The following is a 22,325-nucleotide window of genomic DNA, read 5'->3' on the forward strand; positions in this document are numbered from 1 at the left end:
ATGAGTTGGATGTAATGAATAAATGAAAGTTCCTGTACTTTTGGAAAGTAACCCCCCCCCCCCCACTAGGGACTGTTTGGGGGTAAAACAATCTCCCTGGAGCTTCTTTTAAACCCTGGTTCCTCTGGTGGAAAAGCAGGAGGAGGAACTGAGTTCCCTGGGGAAAGCTCCTGTGGTCCTCCATAGAATGGACTTAGAGTATCTTTATATGCAGACGACTTCTTCCTCTACTTTCCCAATTCACTTATTCAATTTGTAGCTGTCCTGGAGCTTTCAACCATATCATATGTTCTTCTTCAGCAGATTGTTGACAGCCCTGGACTCTGAGGTGAGATATAACCTTCTTCATATTCACACATCAGCAGATGAGCTGCAAGCCGCAGATATTCTCACCTGAAAGGCTGATTTCTGAGGAAGCTCCTCCTCCTTCTCCTCTTCCTCCTTCTTCTCCTCTTCCTCCTCCTCACTGTCTGTCTCAAACAGGTAGTAGTCGCCACTCCTCACCACTGCAGACAGACAGGCGGACAGAAAACATTAAATGAAAGGTGAAAGATGAGTGATGATGTCAGAGGTCATGTGACTCACTGGAGGCGTGGTTCACCCAGGGTCTCCACCACTCCTTCTGCTGCCCCTTCCTGTTTTCTTCACCTATAAATTAAAACATTAATTAAATTCAAAAAGGTAGAATCACACCTCATTTCCTCCCCCCTGTTACCATGGAAACAGACAGGTGTGTTTGTTTACAGACCATCAGTATGGAAGCTGTCCTGGGTCAAACTAAGCAGCTTCTCTTTTCCTCTGCGGAACTTCTGCTGGCGGGATTTAATCCTCTCCATCCTGGAAACAGACAGGAAGTGGTTGAATCACAGCAGAGGTGAGTCCGCCCACACCTGCTCCACACCCGATCCAATGTCATATCAAAAATATAAATATAAAAGACTTGTAGCCCTGCATTGTCTCGAGGCTGTCTAGACTCAAGTTATCACTTGTTGCCATGGTAATGCTGACTGTTACCATGGAAAAACGGCTCTTAGCTCAGAGGTCACTGTGCTGCCTTCTAGTGTGTTGTTTTACTTTACAACTTGCTGTGTAAATAAAATGTATTATTATTATTAAGTAAGAGCCGCGTTTCCATGGTAACAGCCAATGACATCACACGAGGAGGAGAAGAGGAGAACATGTGAGTCGTGGTGAAGAAAGTAAAGAAGAAGTTCAGTGTCTCACTGTCTCTTCAGCAGGTCCATAGATGTCTTCTCCACCTGCAGCCTCGCTCTGACCGCCTTCACTGTGGACGCCTCGAAGAGCTCCGCCCCCCTGACCACAGGACATCATCACATCATATGAGGTGTGTGTGTGTGTGTGTATTACGTGTGTATTATGTGTACGGTGTGTGTACCTGGAGGCCAGCAGCTGTGTATTCTGCAGGTCCAGAACCACATACAGGAAGTAGTGACTCCTGAACACTCTCCTCTGCAGCAGCAGGAAACAGAAACAGACGCCGTCCCAGATGATTCCCGCCTCATCACTCGGCAACTCGCATTGTTTACTGCTCTGCTGTTCAGCTGAACACAACGTGTAAACAACAAATACACACTGTTTACTGCTCTGCTTGTTTTGACTTGGATTCGTCTTGGTTTCGAGTTTTTTCTAAGACTCGTCTAAATTTTGGTGTTTGGACTCAGAATTGGTCTTAATTTAATCTCACTGACTCGTCTCAGTCTTGAGTCATTGAGTCAACACGTCTGTGCTGTGTGTTTTGACTCATTCTCCATCTTGACTATGACTCATCACAGACTTGATGTTTTGACTGAGGATTGGTCTCAGTCCAGTTTCTCAGTCTCCAGTCTATCGTGACCTAAACTGGTCTCATTCGTAAGCCTGTTTTGACTCAAACTCATCTCTGATCCATATAAACTATAAATACAGTTTGTCCTAATTGTGATATGAAGCTATAATTAACAGACGTGCAGACAGTTTACTTACGTTTTGTGTATCCTTTTATGGTGCAGGCCAGACTGAAGAGCTGAATGAGCCAACAGTGATTCAACACCAATGACTTAATGAAACCACAGGCCAGGATCTGACAGACAGGTGGAGAGAGAGACAGACAGACTTATGAGGTTTATGTCTTTATGTCCTGTCTGTCCACACTGCTAAAATCATTTCTGATTCTCAATTTACAACTCAGACAAGTTTGCAACACCTGAAGTTAATTGGCTAAAAATTATTTCGTTAAATAATAATAATAATTAATAATTATATTTTTTAGGGGTGCTGAGATGAAAAGAGTCTAATTTTGGCAATGCTTTCAAATTTCCTCATACAGACTCTGAACTTGGACACACTGGTTTCCAGTATTGCCTCACTACTGGATGAACTGCAACACAGCTTCAAGTTAGAGACACCCTGAGATTTAAACATACCGACAGAATATTCTTCATGGTGATGACAAACACATTGTAGCCAATCAGACAGTCCCAGTACACCAGGATAGATTTAACTGGTTTCAGCAGCAGGTCTCCGCCCACCAACAGGAAGTAGAAACAGGCCACCAGGTAACCCATACAGAAGATACTGATCCTGGAACAGGAAGTAGAAACACAAGATACTGATCCTGGAACAGGAAGTTGTTTTAAACATTAATTGTGGGATTTAATCTGGATTAATCAGAATGTTTCTATGGAGATCAGAATCTGGATTTGAAGTTTTACAAAAACATTTTTCAATAATAAGTATGAAAAAATTAATACATATCAATAATAATCATAACAGCGATATGCTGCTGATGAGCATGACGGCCGGACTGTGAACGTGTTTTAGAATCAGAAACATTTTTTTTGTATTTCAAGTTTAAATCAGAAATTCCAAATCTGAGGTTATAATCTCTCTTATTTAGGTTTACCCCGAATTATTTAGTTTCAACATTTTTCTTTAGTTTTCTCTAATTTTCACTTTTATCAAAAAGTTTTTGATCGACCTATTCAGGTTTTTATAAAACAATGATTTCATTACGTTCTCACACATTAATCCAAGTTTATTCATTAGGACACCTTGAGATGAACCATCTTGTTTGTTTACGGGGGGGGGGGGGGGGGGGGCTTACATACAATACAAACACAAAGACGATAAAGTAATAGGAAAGAAAAAACAAGTCAACAATCAACAATTCAACAGACACACAACAACCAGGACAAACATTAGAGAGACGAGTACATTGGTGAACAGAACCACTAGATGGACACAGAGAGGCTGCCCAGCAAAAATATAATAAAGAATAACAAATATAGAATATAGAGTGTATTGTATATTGTATATAGCATCATCTGAAACATGTTCAATTTATCTCAGAATAAGAAGACAAACCATTTTTAATCGTGTGAAATGATGTTTGAAGGTAAGTTATTCCAGTCTGAAGGAGACTTAAACATAAATGCTTAAGTCTCAGTGACAGTTGGACTGGAGAAGTATTGTGTAAAAAAAGCTGTTGTAGGTAATGAGGATAATTTAAATGTACGCATTTAAAGAAGAGTTGCAGTCAATGAATGTGTCTTCTTATTCATTCTTGACTGGAGGCCATTTAAACACACAATATGTAATTTCTGCCGCTCAATCAAAACAATAACAAAAGACGGAGTGTGATGGCGGCGAATTATCCGCAGAGGTCTTAAAACAGGGAAAAACATTGAATAAAGCAGTTTCACATTAAAAATGAGTGTTTCTCTGACGGGGCTGTTAGCTGAGCTGATGCTAACGTTTGCCCAGCTTGTTTCTCTGATAACTTAAGATCTAGTGTCCGACTAAAATTCTTCATCTGGTTAAAATATATAGTTAAAAACGACCAATCTAAAAAGTTGATCATAAAAATGTGACTTCAAACCGATAAAAGTCAATTTATAACCGTTTCTATCAAACAACCACAGCACCAACGTATTATCTAGTGTGCATAAACTCTTTGGCAGACACCGTTGTGGCCACAACACCAATGTATTATCATGTAGGTGTTTACTCTCTAGTTGATGCAATTGTTGTGGACAAACACAGCGCCGCCGTATGCATCTTGTGTGTGTTTACTCTTTGGTAGAGGAGGTATGACGCCATCGACAGGCGACCAAATGAAACGGATTGTTACCGTGATTAAAATTACAGATTTCTCTGAGTTTGTTGGAAACATCTGAGATAATGTAAGTACACAACTAAACAAAATATATGACATAGGTCTAGTTGTTTTTAGACATTTTAATGCAGAATAGTTACATATTATAGCTTTAAGTGAATTCATATTATAAAAGGATGAATACTAAAGGAACACATAAGAGGAAATCTACAGAGATTATTGTGTGCTGTACTAAGGGGAAGAATTCTGGACGCAGTTTGATAAACGACACTGGTATAGGTAAGAAATGGTAATGTAAGTTTCTTTCAGAAACTAAGTGTAAAAGAGTTTCTAGATCGAAACTAGCACATTTCCTCAGCCAGCTTCAATATATCCTTTTCATTCATCTCAATTCAAGTCCACATTACAAATAACAATCATTAATGAAAATACAGAAAGGAAGTGGACCTGTTAGACTTACTCAATTTAAGGACAACACATTGATTTCTATTATATAAATAAGAGTTAAACCATAATAATGCATTTTGAGATAGACCGACTACATAAAGCTTATCTAAGAGCAGGTAGTGATCAACCAAATCAAAAGTCTTCATGAGATCAATAAAAAAGAACCCCTGTAAGATTACATTAGTGGGTTTTAAGAGAGCAGTAGTTGTTGATTGATTAGGTCTAACTCTGGATTAAAACACTGTGATAACTTAATAAAGATTAGATTTCAAATACTTCAGCAACAGAATAGATTATCAATATAGGTATATAATTATTTGGATCAAGGACATGTTAAACAAGTCAGTACATGAGAATGCAAGAGGCTAATTTAATATATCTGGATTCAATCCCATCAAGTCCTGCACCACCACTCACACGTGGTTGTTTGATAGCATTCAGAACTTCTGTAGGTGTTATTTCCATAAAGGAGAAGGTGCTGTGACAAGATGAAATATTATTGAAACTATCAGTGTAGGAAGAGTCAGGTATTAAATCAGCAATAGATAGAGTCATGAGCTATTGTATTGACATCTCTTATTTGATTAATAGGACATTTATCTTAAGTTTTTATTAGGTTTTTTTTACTGTTCCAGAATTGTTTGGAATTTTTAAAATAATTGCAATTAAAGACATTCTTTATAGGCTAATAATTACATTTAGCATTGCAGGTCATGGTCTAGGAGATATTTCTTAGTTACCCGAGCTTCATCCCTCTGCCTGACCTGTAAATTCTGCATTAATCCAGAGTCGGAGTCTGTCTGTCTATTACCTGAGTGAACCCAGAAGGCATCCTGAACATTGGGTATTAATTGATACCTTTCCCATTTAATAGAGATTAGATCGTTAATAAATTGTTCTATTATATAGAACAATATATATATATTCCCATATGTTGACATTCACAGAGTTGAAATTCAACTCAAAGTCTGACTGGTCTGTGGCTCCGCCCACTCACCTGGTCGTCCCAGTGATGAAGATGATGGTGAGGACGAACCAGAACATGTAGCTGAAGATTATCACCTTCATCATGTCCAGGTAAGACCTGCAGACACAGAGACAGACAGGTGGTCAGAGAGAGGGACAGGTGGTCAGAGAGACAGACAGGTGTTCAGAGAGAGAGACAGGTGGTCAGAGAGAGAGACAGGTGTTCAGAGAGACGGACAGGTGGTCAGAGAGAGAGACAGGTGGTCAGAGAGACAGACAGGTGTTCAGAGAGAGGGACAGGTGTTCAGAGAGACAGACAGGTGTTCAGAGAGAGAGAGACAGGTGTTCAGAGAGAGACAGACAGGTGTTCAGAGAGACAGACAGGTGTTCAGAGAGAGAGAGACAGGTGTTCAGAGAGACAGACAGGTGTTCAGAGAGAGAGAGACAGGTGTTCAGAGAGACAGACAGGTGTTCAGAGAGACAGACAGGTGGTCAGAGAGACAGACAGGTGGTCAGAGAGACAGACAGGTGTTCAGAGAGAGAGAGAGACAGGTGTTCAGAGAGAGACAGACAGGTGTTCAGAGAGAGAGAGAGACAGGTGTTCAGAGAGACAGACAGGTGTTCAGAGAGACAGACAGGTGTTCAGAGAGAGAGAGACAGGTGTTCAGAGAGACAGACAGGTGTTCAGAGAGACAGACAGGTGGTCAGAGAGACAGACAGGTGGTCAGAGAGACAGACAGGTGTTCAGAGAGAGAGAGAGACAGGTGTTCAGAGAGAGACAGACAGGTGTTCAGAGAGAGACAGACAGGTGTTCAGAGAGACAGACAGGTGTTCAGAGAGAGAGAGACAGGTGTTCAGAGAGACAGACAGGTGTTCAGAGAGAGAGACAGGTGGTCAGAGAGAGAGACAGGTGTTCAGAGAGACAGACAGGTGTTCAGAGAGACAGACAGGTGTTCAGAGAGACAGACAGGTGGTCAGAGAGACAGACAGGTGGTCAGAGAGAGAGACAGGTGTTCAGAGAGACAGACAGGTGGTCAGAGAGACAGACAGGTGTTCAGAGAGACAGACAGGTGGTCAGAGAGACAGACAGGTGGTCAGAGAGAGAGACAGGTGTTCAGAGAGACAGACAGGTGTTCAGAGAGACAGACAGGTGGTCAGAGAGAGACAGACAGGTGTTCAGAGAGACAGACAGGTGGTCAGAGAGAGACAGACAGGTGTTCAGAGAGACAGACAGGTGTTCAGAGAGAGACAGACAGGTGTTCAGAGAGACAGACAGGTGTTCAGAGAGACAGACAGGTGGTCAGAGAGACAGACAGGTGGTCAGAGAGACAGACAGGTGTTCAGAGAGAGACAGACAGGTGTTCAGAGAGACAGACAGGTGTTCAGAGAGAGACGTACAGGTGTTCAGAGAGACAGACAGGTGTTCAGAGAGAGAGACAGGTGTTCAGAGAGACAGACAGGTGTTCAGAGAGAGACAGACAGGTGTTCAGAGAGAGAGAGACAGGTGTTCAGAGAGAGAGACAGGTGTTCAGAGAGACAGACAGGTGTTCAGAGAGAGACAGACAGGTGTTCAGAGAGAGAGAGACAGGTGTTCAGAGAGACAGACAGGTGTTCAGAGAGAGACAGACAGGTGTTCAGAGAGAGAGACAGGTGTTCAGAGAGACAGACAGGTGTTCAGTGGGAGGGGTTTACCTGCACAGCAGGAAGTCGGGGACCGTGTTGAGATGGAGGCTTGTGGTTGGATCACAGATCTGTCCGTCGTCTCCCTGCAGCTCGCTGTTGTCTCCTGCAAGCTGCTGAACATCCGGCTGCAACTCATCCTCGAACACCTGCAGCTGCAGCGACGCTCCGAGCAGCAGCAGGAAGTCATCTGCAGGTAATAATAATAATAAAAATAATAACTTTATTTGTATAGAACCTTTCATACAAAAAAATGTAGCTCAAAGTGCTTTACAGCAAAAGAAATTACAGGCACAAAGTCAATCAAGAAAGACATAAAAGTCATAAAATGCCCATAAAAACATATAAATGTACATAAAAGGGAAAATAAAACATTTTGATAAAAGATCAAATAAAGTGAAAATAGAATATATAATAAAATTAAATAATAAACAACAATAAACAAAGTTAAAATATGGAATACATAGAATGTATAAAGTCAAGTAAAATTCAACATTTTATAAGAAGTGCAGTGGTGTTTAAGTGTGAAGCAGACTGAGACAAAAGCCAGTTAAAGGCTAAGAAATACGTTTTTAGCTTTATTTTGAAAATATCTAGCGAGCTGCTTCCCTGATATCTATCAGTAAATAGTTAACAAAGGGTCAGAGGTCAGAGGTCAGGGGTCAGACATTACAGTTTCACATTTTATAAAAACTTGTGTCTCCTGTCTTTGATGTCTCAGAGGGGAAGACTCATGGTGATGATGATGATCTTACACAGGAGGAAGAGTGGGTTTGGGGGAGTCAGGTGATCAGGGAGGAAGAGCCATTTCACCACGTTGGAGTCCATGTTGAGGGACGGAGGTCTCCAGGGATAATCTGAAAATATGAAACAGATCATGTTATCAATCAGTCAATAAATTAATCAAAAAATACATAAATCAATAAATCAATACATAAATCTGCTTCTGCAAACGTTGCAGATCAAAGTTATATATTTCATCCCAAAGATGGAAATCAGTTTCATTCCACCTGACAACAGCAGGTCTTACCTGCACAGGTAGAAGCAGGTCTTACCTGCACAGGTAGGAGGAGGTTGTACCTGCACAGGTAGAAGCAGGTCTTACCTGCACAGGTAGGAGGAGGTTGTACCTGCACAGGTAGAAGGAGGTTGTACCTGCACAGGTAGAGGGAGGTTGTACCTGCACAGGTAGAAGCAGGTCTTACCTGCATAGGTAGGAGGAGGTTGTACCTGCACAGGTAGAAGGAGGTTGTACCTGCACAGGTAGAGGGAGGTTGTACCTGCACAGGTAGAGGGAGGTTGTACCTGCACAGGTAGAAGCAGGTCTTACCTGCACAGGTAGAAGGAGGTCTTACCTGCACAGGTAGAAGGAGGTTGTACCTGCGCAGGTAGGAGGAGGTTGTAACTGTGCAGGTAAGGGGGTTGTACCTGTGCAGGTAGAAGCAGGTCTTACCTGTGCAGGCAGAAGGAGGTCTTACCTGCACAGGTAGAGGGAGGTTGTACCTGCGCAGGCAGAAGGAGGTCTTACCTGCACAGGTAGAGGGAGGTTGTACCTGCACAGGTAGAGGGAGGTTGTACCTGCACAGGCAGAAGGAGGTCTTACTTGCACAGGTAGGAGGAGGTTGTACCTGTGCAGGTAAGGGGGTTGTACCTGTGCAGGTAGAATCAGGTCTTGCCTGCGCAGGCAGAAGGAGGTCTTACCTGTGCAGGTAGAAGCAGGTCTTAACTGCGCAGGCAGAAGGAGGTTGTACCTGTGCAGGTAGAAGCAGGTCTTAACTGCGCAGGCAGAAGGAGGTTGTACCTGTACAGGTAGAAGGAGGGAGTCCGATGCACAGCAGGTACTGGAAACACAGCAGCCCGGACAAGAAGTAGCAGTACTTCGGCCACGCTAAGGAGATGCGCTTCCTGCTTCGCTGTAACAGGATGGTGATGAGGCCAAAGGCGTGGCCTACAGCAAACAGATCCATCCGCTGACCAATCACATTAACAGCCAACAGGAAGCAGGTCTGAAGAGCAGAGAGGAGGAACGTGGGTAACCTTTAACAGGAATTGAGGAAGTTGTTGCTAAGAGAACGTGCCAGTCTCACCTCCAGTCCGAACTTGTAGAAGAAGTAGTTCAGAAAGTACTTGGTGCAGCTCAGCACGCTGTCATCAAGGTGACGTCTGGTGATGTCATGGAACAGCGTTCGGGTGGGGGGCAGGACTTTGTTGTGGCGAAGACGGTAGAGCTCCTGGTGTCTATAAATGGTCACCTCGAAGGCTAACAGCGCCAACATCATCAGGTTATACTGTAGAGACAGATTAGTAGGTTGTGATGTTAGAAAGTTCTGATGTCAGCAGGTTTTGTAACGTCAGTAGGTTGTGTTATGATGTCACTCCTCACCCTCAGGTAGTCAAGCAGATTTCCGTCAGACTTGCGAAGCCCCACCCACTGGGCAGGGTCAACTGGACCAGAATACAAAAGAGAGCCAGACAGGTCGGTGCTGGAGTTACCTGGCTGCAGAAGGACAGGTTAGAGAAACAGACAGGTCAGACAGACAGAATGACAGGTCAGACTGTGTGATTGACCACATAGACAGGTCACACAGTTACCATGGTGCAGTTGACAGAATATCTGATTGGCTGGACGACGTTCAGCTGGTACAGCATCTTACAGACGGTCACAACACAGGTCCAAACTGTGCAGACTCCTGACAGCAGGCGGCGCCATGCCCTGCAGGGCAGAGCAACGCCCACACACGCCACGAACAGCAGGTTAAACACACACACCTGGAGAAACAGACAGGTCAGAGAGACAGACAGGCAGTATATCAGAAAGGAAACACAGCTCAGAGACCTCTGACCTCTTTCACAGAGACCCAGATGATGTAGGAGGAGACAATCTTGACAATGTGTAGTTCCAGGAGCCACCAGAGGAGGCACTGCAGGCGCTGTAGGGAGAGCAGGAGGCGCAGGAACAGCACAGACAGACGGTCCACCACCAACCTCCAAGAACCCAGCACTGAGGACGGGACACCAGCAATCTGTTTACTGTTTCCAACTCATCTCATCTCTCACAAGTGTGCTGCAGTGTGTTTACCTGTTATAGGGTCAGACAGGGTTTCCCTGTCAAACATACAGGGGTACTCCTCCTCCTCATCTGCATGTTCTTCCTTTCTCCACTTCTCCCCGGTCTCCTGCTCTTTCCTTCTCTGTCCTTCCCTCTTCTCCTCCTCCAGGAGGAGCTGCGGAGCTCCACCCACTGACAAGTCGACCAGGCTGCCCTCAGAGTGGACCAACCTGCAGAGAGAGAGAGAGACAGGTTTGCACAGGTGAGGAGAGGGACTGATTGCAGAGATCGAAGGACTAGTTGCAAAGGTAGACGGACTAGTTACAGAAGCAGAGGGACATGTTGCAGAAGTAGAGGGACTAGTTAGAGGGGTAGAGGTACTCATTTTAGAGGCAGAGGGACTAGTTGCTGAGGTGGAGGGACTAGTTACATAGGTATAGGGACTAGTTGCAGAAGTAGTGGGACTAGTTACAGGGGTAGAGGGACTCATTACAGAGATAGAGGGACTCATTACAGAGGCAGAGGGACTAGTTACAGGGGTAGAGGGACTCATTACAGAGGTAGAGGGACTAGTTACAGAGGTAGAGGGACTCATTACAGAGGTAGAGGGACTAGTTACAGAGGTAGAGGGACTAGTTACAGAGGTAGAGGGACTCATTACAGAGGCAGAGGGACTAGTTGCAGAAGTAGAGGGACTCATTACAGAGGTAGAGGGACTAGTTACAGGGGTAGAGGGACTCATTACAGAGGCAGAGGGACTAGTTGCAGAAGTAGAGGGACTCATTACAGAGGTAGAGGGACTAGTTACAGAGGTAGAGGGACTCATTACAGAGGTAGAGGGACTAGTTACAGAGGTAGAGGGACTCATTACAGAGGTAGAGGGACTAGTTACAGAGGTAGAGGGACTCATTACAGAGGCAGAGGGACTAGTTGCAGAAGTAGAGGGACTAGTTACAGGGGTAGAGGGACTCATTTCAGAGGTGGAGGGACTAATTTCAGGGGTAGAGGGACTCATTACAGAGGTAGAAGGACTAGTTGCAGAAGTAGAGGGACTACCCGTCTACAGGTGTGCGTTTGTTACCTGGTGATAGTGCTGTTATGTGTGTCCACCACAGTTTGCAGGTCAGTCAGTTGAAGGAACGGCTCGTGGAAGTAATGGAGGTGAATGATACAAACCTGCAGAATGACGAAAACAGTTTTCTGTTACCGCAGCAACATGACGAGACACGAACTGTTTAGAAAAAAAGAGATGATGACACATCCAGCTGACAGACTGACCAGTAGGAATGCAGCAGGGATGAAGATCCTGGTGAAGAGGACAGGAACCGAGAACTTCTCCAAACCAAGATCCTCCAACCTGCAGAGACAAACACATGAGAACTGAGGCGTGTCAAACCTGTGTGAACCTGTGTGTACCAGTGTGTACCAGTTTGTACCCGTGTGTACCTATGTGAACCTGTGTGTACCTGTGTGTACCTGTGTGTACCCGTGTGTACCTGTGTGTACCTGTATGAAGCTGTGTGTACCCGTGTGTACCTGTGTGTACCTGTATGAAGCTGTGTGTACCCGTGTGAACCTGTGTGTACCTGTGTGAACCTGTGTGTACCTGTGTGAACCTGTGTGAACCTGTGTGTACCTGTGTGAACCTGTGTGTACCTGTGTGAACCTGTGTGAACCTGTGTGTACCTGTGTGTACCAGTGTGTACCAGTTTGTACCCGTGTGTACCTATGTGAACCTGTGTGTACCCGTGTGTACCTGTGTGAACCTGTGTGTACCTGTATGAACCTGTGTGTACCCGTGTGTACCTGTGTGTACCTGTATGTACCTGTATGAAGCTGTGTGTACCCGTGTGAACCTGTGTGTACCTGTGTGAACCTGTGTGAACCTGTGTGAACCTGTGTGTACCTGTGTGAACCTGTGTGTACCTGTGTGTACCTGTGTGTACCTGTGTGTACCTGTATGAAGCTGTGTGTACCCGTGTGAACCTGTGTGTACCTGTGTGAACCTGTGTGTACCTGTGTGAACCTGTGTGTACCTGTGTGTACCTGTGTGTACCTGTGTGTACCTGTATGAAGCTGTGTGTACCCGTGTGAACCTGTGTGTACCTGTGTGTACCTGTGTGTACCTGTGTGTACCTGTATGAAGCTGTGTGTACCCGTGTGAACCTGTGTGTACCTGTGTGAACCTGTGTGTACCTGTGTGTACCTGTGTGAACCTGTGTGTACCTGTGTGAACCTGTGTGAACCTGTGTGTACCTGTGTGTACCAGTGTGTACCAGTTTGTACCCGTGTGTACCTATGTGTACCTGTGTGTACCTGTATGAAGCTGTGTGTACCTGTGTGAACCTGTGTGTACCAGTGTACCTGTGTGTACCTGTGTGTACCTGTGTGAACCTGTGTGTACCTGTATGAAGCTGTGTGTACCCGTGTATACCTGTGTGAACCTGTGTGTACCTGTGTGTGCTGAGTCCAGTGTAGTAGCTCCAGGTGTGCAGGGATGAGGGAAACTGGAAGGTGTAGACCAGGATGAGAACGAGCATGGAGTAAACCACCACGGCTACCCAGAAACCCCGCAGCAAGGCGCGCCACCTCTCGTAGTTCAACTAAAGAGAGACCGACATATAAAGAGAGAGCACAGCCAAAATTCAAGCACAGGATTGGACGATGAGGTTCGAGGTCTGTCAAGTCACAGCTGACGAGTTTCAAACTCCAAACTAAGTCTGACCTTGTGCTTGCAGTACCAGCAGTACATGTGGTATTAGTACTTGCAGTATTACCTAGTACAGAGCCATGCAGCAGAGGAGCATGAACTAGTAGTAGTAGTAGTAGTAGTAGTAGTAATAGTACTTGCAGTATTACCTGGTACAGAGCCATGCAGCAGAGGAACATGTAGTAGTAGTAGTAGTAGTATATGTATTATTAGTACTTGCAGTGTTACCTGGTACAGAGCCATGCAGCAGAGGAACATGAACTAGTAGTAGTAGTAGTAGTAGTAGTACTTGCAGCGTTACCTGGTACAGAGCCATGCAGCAGAGGAACATGTAGTAGTAGTAGTAGTAGTATATGTATTATTAGTACTTGCAGTGTTACCTGGTACAGAGCCATGCAGCAGAGGAACATGAACTAGTAGTAGTAGTAGTATATGTATTATTAGTACTTGCAGTGTTACCTGGTACAGAGCCATGCAGCAGAGGAACATGAACTAGTAGTAGTAGTAGTATATGTATTATTAGTACTTGCAGTGTTACCTGGTACAGAGCCATGCAGCAGAGGAACATGTAGTAGTAGTAGTAGTAGTAGTAGTAGTAATAGTACTTGCAGTATTACCTGGTACAGAGCCATGCAGCAGAGGAACATGTAGTAGTAGTAGTAGTAGTAGTAGTACTTGCAGCGTTACCTGGTACAGAGCCATGCAGCAGAGGAGCATGAACTAGTAGTAGTAGTAGTATATGTATTAGTACTTGCAGTATTACCTGGTACAGAGCCACGCAGCAGAGGAACATGTAGTAGTAGTAGTAGTAGTAGTAGTAATAGTACTTGCAGTATTACCTGGTACAGAGCCATGCAGCAGAGGAACATGTAGTAGTAGTAGTAGTGGTAGTAGTAGTACTTGCAGTATTACCTGGTACAGAGCCATGCAGCAGAGGAACATGTAGTAGTAGTAGTAATAGTACTTGCAGTATTACCTGGTACAGAGCCATGCAGCAGAGGAACATGTAGTAGTAGTAGTAATAGTACTTGCAGTATTACCTGGTACAGAGCCATGCAGCAGAGGAACATGTAGTAGTAGTAGTAGTAGTAGTAGTAATAGTACTTGCAGTATTACCTGGTACAGAGCCACACAGCAGAGGAACATCACCATGTAAATGACTTTGTAGAGGACAATTTTTCCCTCAAAACTGACGAAGAAGAACATTGTTCCACAGACGTAGATCCAGTATTTGACAAACATCCTGGTAACCACAGCAACCAGCGTCTCCATCTGAACACCTCCTCCTCCTCCCAGGAGCAGCACTTCCTCATATGACACCTCCTCCTTCTTCTCCTTCTGCAGCTCCTGCTGCTCCATCTGCTCCTCTGAAGCACACAATCAGACAGACAGTGACTCATCAGACAGACAGGTGACCTGTGAGACGGACAGATGACTCGTCAGACAGACAGTCTTACCTTCAATGAGGACAGTGATGGTAGAGAGCTGTCTGTCTTTCTGCCTGTCTCTCTTCTCAGTCAGTGTCTGACGCAGCAACAGCCAGAACGTCAACAGGCACACCAACTGCAACAATATGATCCAGTAATCAGATTACCTCTTCTCATAATCAGATTAAATATTCTCTTAATCAGATTACCTCTTCTCATAATCAAATTAAACATTTTTATAATCTGATTAAATATTCTTATAATCAGATTAAATATTCTCTTAATCAGATTACCTCTTCTCATAATCAGATTAAATATTCTCTTAATCAGATTCCACATTCTCATAATCAGATTAAACATTTTTATAATCTGATTAAATATTCTTATAATCAGATTACATATTCTCATGATCAGACTAAATATTGTTATGATTAGATTACATATTCTCATAATCAGATTAAATACTATTAGTACTATAAGTAGTATTAGTAGTCATACTAGTAGTAGCAGTAGTAAGAGTACTCATAGTATTAGTATTAGTAGTACTAGTAGTAGTGGGAGTAATAGGAATACTAATATTACTACTAATAATACTCATATTATTAGTAGTAATACCAATTATTATAAGTAGTAGTAGTAGTAGTGCTGGTACTAGTAGTATCAGTAGTAGTAGTACTAGTAGTAATGGGAGTAATAGTAGTAGTACTCATATTATTAGTAATAATACCAATTAATATAAGTAGTAGTAGTAGTACTGGTACTAGTAGTATCAGTAGTAGTAGTACTAGTAGTACTATTAGAAGTAGTACCTTGGAGGCCAGCTCTCTGCAGGGGTCATCTTTTTTTGGGAACAGGCCAGGAACTTCCTGGATGGCGGGGAAACTGTAGACATACTGCAGGATGACCAGCAAGTTCCCATAAGCGACCAGCCACGGTGATGACATCAGCGTGTAGCGGCGACGCTCACGCATCATCCAGAGGACACATGACCACAGCAGCAGCACACACGTCAGCCAGGACACGTATGTGATGGACCACGCCATCATGGAGACCAGAGCGCAGATGTAGCTCTGTTTGAGGAGGAAGCTGAATGCCATGGAGGCAGCGTCCTCCCTCCTCACCTGCTCCTCCTCCTCCTGCAGCTCCATCTCCTCCTCCCATCCATCACCGTCTCCTTCGAAGACGCATGTCTCCAGCGTGTCTGCAGTATCACACAGAGTTTTCTCATTTAAAATATTTCTTAAATCAATCTCTTCAATGTCACTGAACACAGAAACTCTCCTGGATAATTTGATGATCCTACAGGTTTATATTCTTTACCTTGAGCCTTGGCTGCTGTTGCTATGGTGAAGAAGCCATTCAGAGGTGTTGTAGGAGAATAAATCTACATTTATTCATATAAAATTCTCATTTGGGCACCACGTCCTTGAAGGGTAAGCTTTAACGTGTAGAGGAAACATTAATCCCTGAATTCAGTTCTCAATTTGATCAATTAATCAGCCTCATAACCATAAGTTCTTTTCAAAACAGTGACCTCTGTCTACTGCTCTCCCAAAGAAACAACAATGACTTCTTAGGACAGATGAAGACATTTCTTAATAGCTAACAGTTAAGAGTCTTTGCTGTTGGCTTAATTCCAGGCGTTGTGACAGCCGGTCGTTTTGGCTGTACTGCTTTCGGCAAGCAGGCCAAGAGTTTAGGTGTCGCTGTCTTCTTCAAAGCACATCTTAATGGAAAAATTGAGTCTTAGCTCATGAGTTACTGGAGGCCAGCTCAAAGGAAAGATCCTCTGAGGTTGTTTTTATAAGTTTGGACAAGACAGGCAGAGTTTTGGGTGTGTTTTAAACATTTTTGCATGTTTTGACTTTTGAGGTGTGGCTGATACTTTTGATTTAAGAGTTGCAAATTACTTTTCTACACTGGGGAATTAAGTTCATGTGCTTGCAGCATGAGACTATTGCGGATCTGCAACGAGCAACACGCTGTGGTCAGGGAGCAACACGCTGTGGCTGGGGAGCAACAGGCTGTGGTCAGGGAGCAACACGCTGTGGCTGGGGAGCAACACGCTGTCGTCGGGGAGCAACACGCTGTGGTCAGGGAGCAACACGCTGTGGTCAGGGAGCCACACGCTGTGGCTGGGGAGCAACAGGCTGTGGTCAGGGAGCAACAGGCTGTGGTCGGGGAGCAACAGGCTGTGGTCAGGGAGCAACACGCTGTGGCTGGGGAGCAACAGGCTGTGGTCGGGGAGCAACACGCTGTGGTCGGGGAGCAACAGGCTGTGGTCAGGGAGCAACACGCTGTGGTCAGGGAGCAACAGGCTGTGGTCGGGGAGCAACACGCTGTGGTCGGGGAGCAACAGGCTGTGGTCAGGGAGCAACAGGCTGTGGTCGGGGAGCAACACGCTGTGGTCAGGGAGCAACACGCTGTGGTCAGGGAGCAACAGGCTGTGGTCAGGGAGCAACAGGCTGTGGTCAGGGAGCAACACGCTGTGGTCAGGGAGCAACAGGCTGTGGTCGGGGAGCAACAGGCTGTGGTCGGGGAGCAACAGGCTGTGGTCAGGGAGCAACACGCTGTGGTCAGGGAGCAACAGGCTGTGGTTTTGTTGTGAAATGTGTACTTATTATGACCTTTGGACTACTAACAGGTAAAACGAAAAGAGTAAGGCTATGTTCTGCTATTGCTCTGGAGCTTGTTTTTTGCTCCTTTGTTTAGGAAATAATGTTGTTTTAGCTGAGTGGGTGAGCTAACCCCACTCAGCCCACAGAGTGGGTGACTTGTCATTGCGTGGGTGTTTTGTTGTGAAATGTGTAGTGTTTGATGGAGGCAGCTAATATCTGCAGTTTCTAGTTGGATAGCACCGTTTTTGTTGTGTTGTGTCGTTATGCCAGTCGTATGTTGATGTTAGCGAGAGAGAGGCAAGGCACTTGGGAGCGCCTTGCCTCTCTCTCGCTAACATCAACATCTCTCGCGTTACATTACTACTGGTTCACTCATTGGCAATAAAAAACGATTAATACACGTAATTGCTTCACAATTCTACATAAATAACCTTTAACTCTTATGACATTTAAATATTCAATAAGTTCTAACCTTTATTAAAAGAGGGCTGTATTGTCACATGTAATAAAATGAGATAAAATCAAAGCTTAATATCTTTTTAATAGACTATCGCACAGCTATCAAAGTTATACCATTCTTTATGTATTTCTATGACAAACAACATCACATGATTCATATGACGATTAGACATTTAATTCACACACATTCAGATTTGGCTCAGATTTGCAGAGACTCAACAAATGTCCTCCAGGAATGTGAGAGTTTTATGACTCTAGCCTGGGGAGATAAGAAAAGGGGTTTGCTGTCCATGTTTACTGAGTTATCAGTCCTTTCTCCTGGTTCAAATGACCCCAAAGGTCATTTATGCTTTCAGTTCAGGCCATAATTTAGTTATTGGTCAGAAATGGTCTCTCAGGAGGTCTGTTCAATCTCCATTTTGTAACAGTGTTTAACTTTATTCAGTATCATGCTGTCAGACCCCCACTTGGCAAAGACATCAGTTCGAGAAGGGTCAGTGCAATTCCTTGGGTGTCTGCACTCACCTCCGTGTCTCTGAATCAAAGAAATGTTGTTTTATCCTATGGAATTAAAGAAAAGGCTGTGGTGTCCTACAGTGTGAATCAGAGCGTAATGAACTCAAAGCTTTTCTCAACGTCAAAATCTTTAGCTTCTGTTCGTCATTAGCGGATCATGAGACTGAATTTTAAGATCTGTGATTGGCTGTTTGTTGCTGAAATGCACCTTGGGACTCATAGTTAACTTCTATCACAAAATCTTTATGTCCACAGTCTTGTAGCCTCAACTGTTTACTAAAGAAGCTGTTCACGTTTTCTTCTGATGATTCAACCAGGAGAGTTTCATGTTGCTCAGAAAACTGAGTCACTGACTGACTTCCTGTTGCAGCTTTACCTTCTAGTTTCCTCCTCTACCACCTTGCTTCCTTCTTTACCTCAGAGCTTCCTTCCCTACCTCCTAGTTCCCTTCAGTACCTCCTAGCCGGCTCCTCGCTCTCTTGAATGAGATAAAATACTATCATTGTGCAGCTCTTTTACACTTTCCAAATGTTCAAATTCAATGTTCAAATCAAATTCAAAACAAAACATTTATTCAGAACATTTCTTGTGTATGAAAATGCTTTTTGGGCCGGTGTGCGTCACCTGAAGGACAGGAAGTTGTAATTACACGGTTTGACCACTGCGTCCAATTAGCGCTGTTCGTAACTACAAAGCTGCTCCACTGGGGTTCAAACCAGCAACTCACCTGACTGGCTGAGGGAGTAGTGAGGCGTGGAGTAAAGATCCAATCCCAGTGCTGTGCTCTGTGTGGGCGGGGCAAAAGAGTCAGATGGGCTGTCATTGGAGGAAGACACCAACACCTAAAGACAGATCAGGACAGATAAAAGTCTTCATATCAATTAAATAAAATAATAATGAGTTATAATGGGACATAAGCAGCAGTTTGTGTATATTACATTACATTACATTATATCAGGGTGCGATTTGTGAAAAAATCAGAGGGGGGGGTGTTTTTGAAACGTTTTTATTCATGAATATAAATCAGAACCACAATGGGTCGATACAGACTATGAAGCATTTCTTGCAGCTATTTCTTGCAGCTGTTACAGTAACATTTATAAAATAATTATGAACTTAAATAAAACAATTACGAAACTTGAACTTGACCACTGCATTTGCAGGAATATTTTAATCAATTTATTAAAATGTAATTAATTGAGTTGCACAATATTTTCACTCTCAGTGATGTGACTCTCAAGTTCATGCCTTAGTTCATAAATCACTATGAGGGGGATAAATTTTTGTCTCCACCGGGGATAAAATAACTCATCAGAGGCAGAGATATATAGACCAGAATGGAAGAAACCCCTACCATCCCCCCCAGCAAATCGCACACCCTGCATTATATTGTGTTTATATTAATTACTCTCGTACGTCTCTGCAGTCCAGCCGATCATGACCTCTCCTCCACAGCTCTCTACGCCTCTCTGCTGTGATGTCACTGCTGACATCATCACTGAGGTGACTGGTGGCGGTGATGATGTCACAACTCCCATTGACTGCAGACTCTGCCCCCTCTACAACCTGCCCTCCATTGCTGTCGATCAGCTGAGGAAAAATGTGACCCCTCGTCAGCCAATAGCAGCTGGAGAAAAACCTCTTTACCTCCTAACTTCCTTCTCTACCTCCTAGCTTCCTTCTCTACCTCATAGCTTCCTTCTCTACCTTCTAGCTTCCTTCTTTACCTTCTAGCTTCCTTCTCTACCTCCTAGCTTCCTTCTTTACCTTCTAGCTTCCTTCTCTACCTTCTAGCTTCCTTCTTTACCTTCTAGCTTCCTTCTCCACCTCCTAGCTGCCTTCTTTACCTTCTAGCTTCCTTCTCTACCTTCTAGCTTCCTTCTTTACCTTCTAGCTTCCTTCTCTACCTCCTAGCTTCCTTCTTTACCTTCTAGCTTCCTTCTCCACCTCCTAGCTTCCTTCTTTACCTTCTAGCTTTCTTCTTTACCTTCTAGCTTCCTTCTTTACCTTCTAGCTTCCTTCTCCACCTCCTAGCTTCCTTCTTTACCTTCTAGCTTCCTTCTCTACCTTCTAGCTTCCTTCTTTACCTTCTAGCTTCCTTCTCCACCTCCTAGCTTCCTTCTTTACCTTCTAGCTTCCTTCTCTACCTCCTAGCTTCTGTTCACACCTGTTAAATAATGACATCATACATGTGTGAAATGATGACAATGTGACACCACAATGAGATGAACTCATGCAGAAACTCTTACAGTTGTGTGATGTCATTGTGTGTGTGATTTCATAGTATGTGTGGTGATCATCACCTGGTTCCTCCAGAGGCTGGCCACAGTGTGGTAAAGCAGTAGCAGCATCAGAGGGCTGCCGAAGTGAAACCAGCTGAGGTCAGAGTTCACATGAAGCCTCCAGGGGGCGGTGCAGTCCCCCATTGCCAAGGACACCAGGCCAAACACACTGCAGGGACACATCCATCACTATCAATATATCAATAACTGATAATCAGGAGACATGATGAAGGTGTGTTATCCGGTAGAGGTGTGTTCTCTATCATGTCAATTGCCTTTTAGTTCACAAGCATTCACATATTTTTATTTGTTGTGCTGAGATAATGGCAAGCCCAGTAGGACACACCTGTTAGGGCTGTGGGATAAGGATGCCAATGGAGGATGGTCATGATCAATGTTAGCACTGCTTAGGGCTGGACCATGCACACATGACCAGCCAGGACCCAGCCTCCTACATGAATTGTTTTATCCTGCTAGCTAGAGTAAGGGAGGCTAGGGCTCTAGCATTTTCTCACAAAAGCCTAGCCACTCTCACTGGGCAGCTACAGCAGGAGAAGCAGCCAAGAGTAGTGGTTTGGAGTGATCAAGTCGGGGTACGGTCTCAATCACCTCATACCCTGGGGGTGGCTGTCAGGAAAGGGTTGGCAAACTAAATAAAGTTATTATTACCCAGCATCCCACCTCTGCCCTGGTAGGGTATAAGGAGCTGGAGCTGGTGTACCCTATGTCGGATGTGTCAGATGAAGGGGAAATTGACATCCTCAGAGAGCAAAGACCTCCTCCTAGCTCAGGTGTGTGAAGAGGCAGGGCAGGTAGAGGAGGAGCAGGAGCAGGAGCCACCACCTCCCTCTATCACCAGCTCATTACTTGGGCTGCTGAGCCATTGGAAATTGAAATGCCAGTAGAGCAAGTCTGGAGGGCCTCGCGTTTTGATAATGAAGAAGCGGGTCAGTCGCACTTTTCTTCTGTACCACTGCTTCCTGATGTAGAGGAACTAGTACTCAGACAGTTTGCTAAACCATCTGAAGCCCATTGCTAGTCAGTCTATATAGATGGCTAGTATGTGTGCATGGTTGGGAGAGGATTGGCTGTGGACCACCACCTCCCATGATCAGGCTTTAGAGGCCTTGATGTTCCCCACAAAGTCGTTCTAGGGGAGGCCGAGCTGCCCAAGCGGAAATGCAAAAATGATGGATCCCATGCTCGCCATAATGCTTGAGCTATGGCAATTCAGGGACAGCTGGTTAACACAGGGGCTATTTTGGCCTTGCATCAGCGCTAGCTGGCTAAACAGTTGGAGGAGGGTGGCTCCAACTTAGCTGCTGAGGTGCAGCAGGTGTCCTTGCTCCTAGCTAAGCTGATGAAAGAGCAAGCGGTGGCAAGTGGAGGGCCATGACCTCCCTCTGGATGATGAGGCGCCACCTCAGACTGTCTTGGTCTTGGCTGCAGGGGAAAGACCATGCCTGTCTGCTTAGGCTGCCAGATGCAAATAAAATGCTCCAAGATGCTCTGGCTATTCTACACTCTCCTGGAACAGTAGGCCATCAGCAAGGTGAAGCAAAATGATCAGCAGGCTGGGTTTTATTCATGTTACTTCCTCATTCCCAAAAACATGGGAGTCCTGGGGCCCTTAGTCATGAAGGTCTTTGCATCTTCATTTATCTGGACAAAAGAAAGAAAGCTGGCTGGAGTGGGCAGTCATTGTTGTGCCCCATCTCATTGTCTCATTGGGTTGCGGATGCAATCCCACAGGCGTATAAGACAGCAGTCAGGCCAGCCTTTGCAGGGCTGTGTGCACATTCCACATAGGGCCTCTCTGTCTGAGATTTGTACAGTGGCCTCTTGGTTGAACCCATCCACCTTTATCAGGTTATACTGCGTGAATATGGCAGCCAGCACCCCATTCACTGAGTGTGTGCTGGGCTCAGTGCACATACCATTCCCCCAGGACCACAGCTTTTCCAAGAACGGACCTGGACCCGGAGTCTTTTTCTTCAAAGCTAGCCATGCAACCTGATGGGCTAAGTGGCCTTATACCTATTTACGGCTGGCCTTAA

General features: G+C 44.6%; 1 protein-coding gene across 1 annotated transcript in view; it reads right to left on the reverse strand.

The window, feature by feature from the left end:
• The window catches only part of LOC121887790 (piezo-type mechanosensitive ion channel component 2-like), a 73,758-nt gene that overhangs the window by 21,876 nt on the left and 29,557 nt on the right, over positions 1-22,325 (reverse strand). Inside the window, exons 8-32 of the mRNA XM_042398770.1 lie at positions 20,290-20,437; positions 19,403-19,576; positions 18,714-18,828; positions 15,203-15,594; positions 14,424-14,529; positions 14,083-14,333; positions 12,711-12,859; positions 11,535-11,613; positions 11,338-11,432; positions 10,287-10,486; positions 10,051-10,208; positions 9,800-9,976; positions 9,591-9,704; positions 9,295-9,495; positions 9,009-9,213; positions 7,963-8,064; positions 7,220-7,397; positions 5,559-5,645; positions 2,424-2,580; positions 1,984-2,080; positions 1,397-1,562; positions 1,225-1,314; positions 749-837; positions 586-648; positions 394-506 (exon numbers count right to left, since the gene is read on the reverse strand). Coding sequence (XP_042254704.1) covers positions 394-506; positions 586-648; positions 749-837; positions 1,225-1,314; positions 1,397-1,562; positions 1,984-2,080; positions 2,424-2,580; positions 5,559-5,645; positions 7,220-7,397; positions 7,963-8,064; positions 9,009-9,213; positions 9,295-9,495; positions 9,591-9,704; positions 9,800-9,976; positions 10,051-10,208; positions 10,287-10,486; positions 11,338-11,432; positions 11,535-11,613; positions 12,711-12,859; positions 14,083-14,333; positions 14,424-14,529; positions 15,203-15,594; positions 18,714-18,828; positions 19,403-19,576; positions 20,290-20,437 — 3,706 coding nt within the window. The remainder of the gene's footprint in view (positions 1-393; positions 507-585; positions 649-748; positions 838-1,224; positions 1,315-1,396; positions 1,563-1,983; positions 2,081-2,423; positions 2,581-5,558; positions 5,646-7,219; positions 7,398-7,962; positions 8,065-9,008; positions 9,214-9,294; positions 9,496-9,590; positions 9,705-9,799; positions 9,977-10,050; positions 10,209-10,286; positions 10,487-11,337; positions 11,433-11,534; positions 11,614-12,710; positions 12,860-14,082; positions 14,334-14,423; positions 14,530-15,202; positions 15,595-18,713; positions 18,829-19,402; positions 19,577-20,289; positions 20,438-22,325) is intronic.

Source organism: Thunnus maccoyii, chromosome 21, assembly GCF_910596095.1.
Source record: "Thunnus maccoyii chromosome 21, fThuMac1.1, whole genome shotgun sequence".
Lineage (NCBI taxonomy): Eukaryota > Metazoa > Chordata > Actinopteri > Scombriformes > Scombridae > Thunnus > Thunnus maccoyii.